General features: G+C 36.5%; 1 protein-coding gene and 1 long non-coding RNA gene across 2 annotated transcripts; one reads left to right on the top strand and one right to left on the bottom strand.

The window, feature by feature from the left end:
• The first annotated feature begins 3,976 nt into the window (after positions 1-3,976).
• Positions 3,977-6,112, top strand: LOC126598423 (mitochondrial import inner membrane translocase subunit Tim13-like). Its single transcript, XM_050264793.1, has 2 exons — positions 3,977-4,228; positions 5,792-6,112. The coding sequence occupies exons 1-2, from the start codon at positions 4,115-4,117 to the stop codon at positions 5,942-5,944; spliced, it is 267 nt and encodes an 88-aa protein (XP_050120750.1). The 5' UTR covers positions 3,977-4,114; the 3' UTR covers positions 5,945-6,112.
• Positions 6,113-7,034: 922 nt separating this feature from the next.
• LOC126598424 (uncharacterized) lies at positions 7,035-7,980 on the bottom strand. Its single transcript, XR_007614823.1, has 2 exons — positions 7,555-7,980; positions 7,035-7,443 (listed from the first exon to the last, which is right to left on the bottom strand). It is a non-coding gene; the product is annotated as an uncharacterized LOC126598424 (long non-coding RNA).
• Between the last annotated feature and the right edge of the window lie 2,445 nt (positions 7,981-10,425).

The raw sequence follows: 10,425 nt of genomic DNA, 5'->3' as shown, positions 1-10,425 counted from the left end.
CTAATAGCTTAGAGGGGCCAAAATCAAGAAATTGGATACCCCTAAGAAGAACCCTAACCCTAGGCGGCCCCTCTTTCCTTTTTTGACTCTCATCTCAAACTTTGGCTTTTTTTTTTTTGACACATTTTCTTATTATAAGATATATGTACAAATAATAGGTAAATTAATTTTGAATTAAATAGTTGTATGTATTTTATTTTGTATGTATCATCATATATATTGGGCACATTTTATTATTATATGTAGAAATAATAGGTAAACTAGTATTGAATAAAATAATAATACTTTTTATGTAGGTACATTATTTTGCATGTATTTTGCATATATTGGGTTTGCTTTATTATGTAGGTAAATTATTTTGCATGTATTTTATATATATTGGGGAAATTATTTTGCTTTTTATAAGCAATCTAACATTTTAAAATTCAAATAGTAGGTGCACTGGATCAAATAACATTATATATATATATATATGTGTGTGTGTGTGAAATAATTTGCCTACATTTATATATAAAATATAATTTTATTGACTTAACTAAGCATGTATTATTACATGTATTAGACATGTTTTATTGTTATTATATATTAGGCAATGAATTTATTTATTTATTTTTGTAAAATCATTAATTCTCCGTTACAATTTGTATGGAACTAATTGTGTACATCAATTAAACATTTAAATATGGGTGTTTTGGTCATCAAATTTTTTTTAATTATGTAAATTCAAATATAATTAATGAATTTACTGATGTAGAATCTAGCCAATAGATTTTATTTAAGTAAAAAACTTATGTCAAGTTTTATGTGGAGAAAATTAAGTTTCAAGAGCTAAAGTCATATTTTCAATTAAAACATTTACAACTAGCCACCCGAAGTTTCAAACAGTTTTGTCCACTTTCATTGACATTTCCGTCAAATAATGACACAAGAAAAGAACAAGTAACCTTTTTCAAGATCATTCTTGTTATTTTACTCGAGTAAGAGGGGGAAAAGGGGGAAACAACTGATCCGTTGAGGTAAAAAATAACTGCATGAAAACCTATTTTGCCCACTAAAGAGTGTATATTTGATAGGATAAATGGTTTTAGGTACCGAATTTGCAGTAAACAACTAGAATTAACACCCTTGAAAAAGCTCTCGTGAAATCTAGGTAGCGAATTGCAAATACACCAAAATTTCATGCCAATCTAAAGGCATAGTTCGAAAACATACCATAATCATACTGTTTGACACATTTATAATAAAAGAAATTTCCCACATATGTAATTAATATATACAGATAAAAATTGCAGCACATGATGGGTCTGGTTAACTAAAATCTGAAGAAGAAATCAAGGCCACACCCCCAGCCCTAAAATTAGGTTGTTTTCAAACATCTTATAAATGAATAAAAAAGAAAACAAAAGAAGTAAATAAAATGTTGGTAATATAAAGTTTATATGTAGCTAGGCATTGCACATAGTCCCAGCCATAAAATGAATTTGTGTTTTCCCCAAGTCAAGTGCCCCAGCTAGGTAGCTAGCATGCATATATATATATCAATCCAAATGAACCAATATTGTGCAGAAGGATGGGGGATTGGACTACGATGTCTCACCCGTTGGAGTTATTAGTGGACCCCCTAACCCTAAGCACCCATTGACAAAGATCAATAGCTAAGCCTTTATACATTTGATCTCATGCCTCTCGTTAAGCCTTACCTGTACTTCGTTATGGATTACCTTTATCAAAATTTTCCCTCTCTCGTCTTCTCTCCTTTTCCCTTTCTCTTCACCCCACTCTAGACTTAGGGTTAGGGTTTGTAGGGTTGCGGGACTGGGATCATATTAGGTTGGGGCTGTATTTCCACTTTTATGTTCACATCCATCGGTTCATGGTTTTTGTTTAGAACATTGAAAAATGAAAATCAAATTATATGTAATACACGTTTACTTGCAAGGAATGTGATTTCAAATCATTTTGATTCTTGAATTCCATTTCATTAACTTATATGGAGTATAGAAAATATTTCACTTCTTAACTTTTAAATGTGTTTACTAAGCTAAGACATATGAAATAAAAAAAAAAAAGTGTCTCCCTTTGAGATGCGTAACCACATACTTAAAAATCATAAATTAGATCAACTAGGGTATAGTTGATTCGATTCCCTTCCTTACTTTTCCTACTTCTAAAATCTGGTTCCTCCGTCCCATTTCTGTTAAATAAATTAGTGCTAAGAAAGAAAAATTGATGACATAAAATATTATTATTAGCATGACTTTAATCACCCTTCAATGTTCCAACAGTGACGTGACTATATGTATCATATGCGTGCATAAGAAGCTTTTTTGCTGGACTACATGTACAATACAATCTCTCTCTCTCTCTCTCTCTCTCTCTCTCGTCCTATCCTATTCCCACCGGCCAATTTAACACCCTTTATTCTTATTCACTATATTTTTGTATTAACTGCATGTATGGAGTAATGAAATTTGCAATAATATAGCAAACTATGTAAATTATCACGAGCTAGTAGTATTTGATGCATGTTGTTGTAGAGTGATAGATTATTATATATATATAGGACCACGCCTCTCAGAAACTTGAATATTGGACCACCCAGTTAAGCAGGCAAAGCACACCCTACCCTCCAGTTGGCGGCTATCATGTCTTACATGCATGATGCATCTCTCTCTCTCTCTCTCTCTCTCTCTCTCTCTGATTTACTGTATTGGTCAGGAGAGAAATTAAAGGAAGTAGTAAAGTAATGTGCTATCAATTTGTTTGCATCTAAATACAGCTCGAAATGATGAAACAAGCAGAAAGAGCGAAAGGTTGATCGAGCAGCAATCCTAATTTATATTGCAGATACGGCCGGGATCTTTTATTTTTCTTTTCTTTTTTGTGGGCCAAAACAGATTTGAGGTGATTTGTTAACTAACATATTAAGCAGAAGTAGTAATCAAGCACGATATATACAAGTACTAATTTAGCTGCAAATAGTTTTCTGAATGCTTCATTTGGAGGCTTAAATAGTGGATGATGTGTGTATTATATCGTTTAGGTTTAGACGTCTCAGTGCATAATGTCAGGGTTTACCGAAAGGACAGTTTGGTGCGTCGAAACAAAATATCAAACCCATCATAGCGGGCTGACAATTGGGATTGAATTGCAAAGCCCAAAGCTCAAGTTTTCTCTCGTCTCAAACTTCCACTTGTGTCTATGTAGATTATTTTGATACAGCCAGCCATGGGGATTTAAGTCATTCAATAGGTAGTTCTAATTTGATATTGAACTTGTTATTAGGAGAGTCAAATCTAAGACGGACGTTTCACTTACAAGAAGAGAATAATAACTAAGAGTCTAAGACCTCCTACCCTCTCACTCGCAAGAGATGTAATTAAGAAATCTAAAAGAAAAAGAAAAATAAATAAGCTCAAAGGAAATTGATGTTTCCTTGGAACTTATAATCATGCTCCCTGGTTTTATCTTAGTTTTCCGCTAAAAAGACATTGGGAGCTCCTTGTAAAACTATTCCAACCCTATTCTGTAGTTTAATTCCTTTAGAGAGTTATAATGATTTGAAGCCAATATAAATAAGGGCTATTAGAATGTTAGCATCCATCCTAAGAACCAATTAACAATAAAAGGGAGAATCCTAGAATTATTCAAGAATGCTTCTCTTGTTACTTGAATCGTCACCAATGACATGAATCAATAATAATTTAACACTTGTATCATTTTATTTTTGAGTTGTCACAACGACTAAATTGATTTTCGATAATTGCCCTAGCAGTTAGAATATTCCTCTTCAGCCCATTATTAAATGAAAACTTAATTAATGGACCTTATTGGGCTTAAACAAACATTTAGACCCAATAGGCACAATGTAAAAATATTAGGCCTTAAAAAGTAGAAGAAATCAGATTTGCAAAAAGCACATTTTGGGCCCAAAAACTGCAAAAGCGGTGGTGTCTCTACCCTATTCACTGCCTCACAAAATCCGGCGACAAGTCGAAACAGAGGCAAATAGAAATAGTAGCGAATAGGGGTTGGGTTGTGTAGGGTTTTAGAAGACAAGATTTATATAGAGTTGTGTCTGTGGGTTGCGGAGGCGAGAGGAGAACAATCAGCCATGGACTCGTTTTCATCACCGTCAGGCGGATCTTCTGGCCAATTCAATCCTGACGCCTTCAAGGACCAGCTTAAGAACCAGCTTGCTCAGGCTTATGCCGAGGAGTTCCTTGAGGTACTCTTTCTCTCTCTACTCTCTCTCTACATCTTATCAATTTATGGTTGTTTTTTGTTCACATCATTATATTTTATATTGAGTTTATTTGTACTATGTAAATTTTTTAATCTTTGAGTTAATATAAAAGTATTGATTTGTTGTTCACTTGTTTTGGGGTTGTTTTATCTTTTGTTTGATGGGTAATTGATTTGAATATGCAATACATAGTATTAGTTCGAATATTGAGGCCTCAAGGTTTAAAATTTTGTTCTTTCAATGCTAGTTGTTTGCGTGCATCCCTGCTTTAGACTTGCGATGGAAGGGATGCCCTTATTGGTTTGATGATCTGAGTACACGAATGCATATTCATGTTTGTTCTGTGAATGTGTGAAGCTAATTTTGAACTTATCGAGGTATTAACGTATAAAATTTTGTTCCTTTAATCCTAGTTTTTGCCGTGTTGATTTGTTGTGTTGAAAGGAAAATATTTTGATGAATGAAATAGAAACCGGTCTGTCTTTTCTTTGGATTCCTATGCGTTGGAGTTTGATTGTTTCCAATTTTCGTTTTACTTGGAAAAGGGACTCTTTTGCTTGAGCGGAAGTCGTTGTTCAATTGATAGAAACACAATGGCATTGCTGGTTTAGCCTCTTGAGTTTCTTCGGGTGAGGTTGCCTGGCTATTTGTTTTATGCGTGTTATAGGGAACCCTATGTTTGGACGAGGGAATTTAAAGTTCCGTGGAACTTAATCTAAATTTGTTAGGAATGCATTAAAAAATTTGATAGACGGGCTTTAAAATGACTAGATGCTACGTTTGAGGGAAATTTTTAAGTTCCATCGAAAGTCCTCTGTTTAGTTTCTTTGTAGTGTTTTAGTATTAGCATTGTAGTGCTTGGTTAGTTAATCGGTAGTCATCTTGTAGTGCTTTTTCAAAATTGATTCTAAAGTTCCTTGGTATTTTGAAATCCCCTTATCCAAACATAGGTTGGTTATTTCTTTGAAATAGCAAATACTTATCATACCTATATTTCATTTTTCTTCTGTTTTTTCTTGTGTTTTCCAAGCCTAGGCTATGAGCTATTTGAGACACACACATATGCAGCATACACTTGCATGTGTGTTCCTGATGTGTTTTATGAATAAATATGAGTTGCATATTCTTGGGAAGCTTCCTCTGGAAAAGTTCCCAGATGTTGGTTATGAAATATGAAATTACATAGAATCCCAGTTCCGTCATTTCCCCTACCAAACTATATGTGAGTGTACCCCTACATAGATAGCTTAGATGATTGTGGTGGGTGACAGGGTGAGTATACTGATTTTTCGGCTATCTCCATGTGTGTGCATATGTTTCAGAGATGAGGACCATTAAAGGTCAAAGAACAATGTGACACGTCCATATGTTTTCTTTACCAAATTTACGGATGGTGTTATTCATTACTTACATTGAATATAAAAGAAAACTTCTTCATGTTCTTCGTTTGTGAAATTCACTCGTCTATTGTATTTTGTATATGCTAGTAACTCTTTCCTTTTGCTGACTTTTCTTCTCCCCGATCGTTTTTCATTTGTCCCGTAGACCATGAGGTCAAAGTGCTTTGACAAGTGCATCACAAAACCAGGAACAAGCATAGGTGGGAGTGAGAGTAGCTGCATCTCTAGATGTATGGATCGCTACATTGAGGCCACTGGCATCATCAGTAAAGCTCTCTTTAGTGCATCCCATCAATGAAATTACGGGGTGTAAATTGCTTTCTTGGCGAAAGTTGAAGTTTTCAGAGAAAATTACTTTCGCTTTGTATTCTATCTCGAAGATAATATTTTCTTGGAACAGATGTTCGGTGCACACTCCTTGCTAATTTTTGTAATTGAATTTTAGCTATTGAGATTCCCTTCCTCAGTCCCGCTTCCTTTTTGCATATTGATTCAGATGCTAGATCTATCTGCTCGGTTGGAAGATATGTTGGTCGATCAAATGATACTATAGAACTAATACATAATCAATGGATTACAAAATTTTGTGCATCCATCGGGTTTATTGTTAGCTAACGCCTCTCTTTTGGCCGAAAAACACACCCTAAGATGTTTGATTTAAAATCGGCTCGAAAACTATTGAATATACACCCCAATGAACCAATACACAATTAGAGCAGTGCTAGGATTAGTTGTGACGTCACCGTCATGTTCATGGGATTGGTCTGGTTTTGGAGAATAACTTGTATCCTTAGGTTCACCGGTGACGTTCTATGCTAATAATTAAGATTTGTGAAAAAAACTGACCTGTTCTTATTTATTGACACAAGACGTCACATGGCGGTAAATCCGTGCTGCAAGTCCTCCTGATTCTGGCCTTGGACGATTGAACCTCATCAAGGCCGGCCTGGCTATTTGGGGTGCTTGGGCAAAATTCAAAGAAGGCTATTATTTAAAAATAAACAATTTTTGTGTCAGCGACACAACGTAGGCTTTGTAATTTTAGAATCAAAGTATTCGAAGGATCGAAGGTTGAGGCTGATGGGATAAAGAAGAAATTGAACACATAGGAGAACTAGGTTCAGAGTCTTAATTCAAGTGGAAGAGGCTGAGAAATGATGAATATAGAGTTTTGGCCGAAATTAAGTCCGTGTATATTCAAAAAATATGTCGAGGAATTAGAATATTATCATAATTTTATCACTAGGAAGCTTGACACCAAGAAATTTATCCATATAAATATATGAGGAATTTGCAACATATAATGTCCCTTCAACTCAATATACAACTCAAATGCCCACGCGAAAATCATCACTCTATGTGTAACCCTTCTTACCCTTGAGAAAAAATTACTATCATAATCTTCACGTCAACATATCTTTAGTTGGATAAGTAAACATAATTGTGTTAACATCATACGACACTTTCAGTTTGAATAAATAAACAAATTGGAGCCATAGAACTAGATGATTCAGGAGAACCTTTAGTTTGGACAAGTAAACAACGCTACTTCTAATTAGTTGATTGTCTATTCAAGTTTCGGCCGGTAAAAGAAAAAGAACAAAAAATCATGTGCGAAGAGACGAAGGAAACAGAAAGGAAAGGGGTAGAGATGGGCACTTGGTGACGAAAGGCAGAGGGAGGAGGGTTGGGTCGCAGACGACGGCGCAACTGCATCTTCTGAAAATCCGGCTTGAATTGGATACATGGGTGAGGGAACAGGTGCGGTAGCAGTGTGTTGGTTTGCACTCTGCATAGCTGCGGGAGATGGAGAGGTTACCGGATGCTTATAGGAAATTAAGCTAGGTTTCTGGAATTAAACGCAATTAATAAGAACGAATGAATGCATGAGTAGGTGGATTGATCTACCGCCATGTACTTGTTCTTCTTACAAACCGCTTTCTCCAGATATTCTTTACCTAGCTCTGCTACACCGCTACATCAACAAGATAGAGGAGTCGGCAAGGGGACAGAGAGCGGGATATTTACACGTGTAACGAACGTGTCACAAGTTTAATTGTTCAACACTGGTACCCTCGGATGCAGACTAGGGTTACAATTACATCATGGAAATCGTAGGGAATGACGTGTGGTATTGTGATGTCACTTTGATTACATCATATTACCCGCCGACACAGCTGATCGGCTTCTAATTCGCTTCTGACTGAGACTAAGCGTGGGGCAGCCCAATTTTTTTCTTGCCTAGTTGCCTAACTCGTTTTCCATTTTCTATCTCCTCGCGGTGCACGATAACTCACCGGGGGTGTTGCCGACGAATTGTCATGCGTATAAAGCCAAAACTACTCATTTTTCTGATTTTTATTCTTCGTTTCTCTTCTGTCAATTCTGTACAGCCGCCCAATATTATTGATGTATGGATATTCATTCAACTATAATTTGATTGATTTTAGAATCATTATACAAGTCACGTGTAATTGATGATCATAGTTTTATCTTTCTTCGACGAAATTAGAAAACATTTTAAATCTAAATTTCTTTACTCACGAAAAATTACAATTACGTACAACTTGTGAAAAAAAAAATTAAGATGAAAAGAAAGACGCATCTCTCTAACTATGCACACTCCGTCTTCATTCAACTTTTTCTTAAACTTTTGAAATAAAAACAAAACTATTTTAAACTAAATTAAATATTTTCAGCTGTAAGTTATCTCAAATCAAAACAAAACTCCCCAGCATGACATGTCATGAAATATTTGTTGAGCAAAAAAAAGGGAAGTGTTATTAGCAGTCCAAAAATTTCATTCTACACTCCTCACAAGTGTTTTTTTTCTTTACAAATATAGAAAGTTTGGAGTGTAGAATGAGATTTTTGGAATGCCAATATGTTGAGAAGTAACTCGGTTAGGGTTCTAGGAATATGAAGTCTGGGAAGAAACTTTTGAATATTTTTCGTTATATTCTTTACAATAGAACACAAGACTTATATAATACAAGGTAGCCTAGTCTAGGAAGGAAATAGAATATAATTTACATTGATTTACATGGATCAAATCTGCTCCTATGATAAAGGAGAATCAATCAACTATCCTAAACGATATTGTCTTCCAATAGTCCCCCTCAAGGTGGAGTGTGAATGTCAAGAACACCCATCTTGCCAAGTAGAGAACGAAATGCTAATTGTCCAAGTGGCTTGGTGAATATATCGGCAAGCTGCTGTCCAGTAGGTAAATAGGCTGTCAAAATAACCCCAGAACGTATTTGTTCATGAACAACATGGCAGTCGATCTCTATGTGTTTAGTGCGTTCGTGAAAAACTGGATTGGCAACTATGTGGGGTGCAGCTTGGTTGTCGCAGTGTAACTTTGCCGACCCTTGTGATCAATTTGCAAGTCAGCCAATAAGAACTTCATCCACGTAAGCTCACATGTAGCGGAGGCAATGGCACGATACTCCGCTTCAGTTGAGGATTGCGAAACAATAGATTGTTTCTTGGTTTTCCAAGATACTAGTGCACCTCCAAGGAATATACAATAGCCTATGACGGATCTTCTCGTAAGTGGACATCGAGCCCAGTCGGCGTCGCAATATCCTTTCAACGTTAAACTCCCCCTTGAAGGAAAAAGAAACCCTTGTCCAGGTGACCCCTTTAGGTATCTTAGGAGACGGTGAACTGCGTCGAGATGAGGCTTTCTTGGTTGTTGTATAAATTGGCTGAGTATATGAACCGAGTATGAAATCTGTAGCCTAGTGATTGTGAGATAAATAAGTTTCCCAACAAGCCTCCTGTATTTCGAGGCATTGTGAAGAAGTTGCCCTTCTGTTGGAGATAATCTCAAGTTTTCTTCCATGGGGAACTTTGCAGGCTTTGCACCGAGTAAGCCGGCTTCATTAAGAATGTCAAGTGTGTATTGACGTTGTGAAATGGAGATTCCTTGAGAAGACCGAGCCACCTCCACACCAAGGAAATACTAAGTGTCCAATGTCCTTAATTTGAAAATAGGATTGAAGAAATTGCTTAAGATCATGGATGGCAGCCTCATCATTGCCTGTGATAATCATGTCGTCGACATAAATCAAGACGGCTGTAAATGAATTTCCACGCACCTTAGTGAATAGGAAGTAGTCGGCCATTGACTGTTAGTAGCCGGCTTGGTATATGGCAGTGAAAATTTTATGGAACTAGCTGCGAGAGGCTTGTTTAAGGCCATAGAGAAACTTGTTGAGTCGGCATACATTATGCTCCCCCTGCCGACGAAGCCCATGAGGCAGCTGCATATAAACTTCCTCACAAAGATCACCGTGAAGGAAGGCATTATGGACATCCATTTGATGTAATGACTAATTACGAACAGATGCAACAACTAACAGACAGCGGACTATGATGAGTTTGGCAACAAGAGCAAAGGTTTCCTTGTAATCGATACCTTCGCGTTGTGTAAAACCTTTGGCAACTAGGTGAGCTTTATAACAGTCAACGGTACCATCAGAGTTGTATTTGATTTTGTATACCCATTTGCAACCGATGGCGTGATGACCAGGATGAAGGGTAGTGAAAGTCCATGTGTTGTTTTGTTCAAGGGCCAGAAGTTCAGAGTCCATGGCAGCACGCCATTGAGGGTCACTATTAGCTTGTGCAAATGTAGTTGGTTCGACAAGAGTCGAAATAGCACAAGCAAAATAGTGATGCGATGGTGAAAGGTGAGCATATGATACATAGTGAGATAAAGGATAACGAGTACTTGACATGGAGGAAAGAGCAAGGGATTGCACATGATAT

The sequence above is a fragment of the Malus sylvestris genome, chromosome 14 (assembly GCF_916048215.2).
Source record: "Malus sylvestris chromosome 14, drMalSylv7.2, whole genome shotgun sequence".
In the NCBI taxonomy this organism is placed as follows: Eukaryota; Viridiplantae; Streptophyta; class Magnoliopsida; order Rosales; family Rosaceae; genus Malus; species Malus sylvestris.
This window is presented reverse-complemented; position numbering and strand designations above follow the sequence as displayed.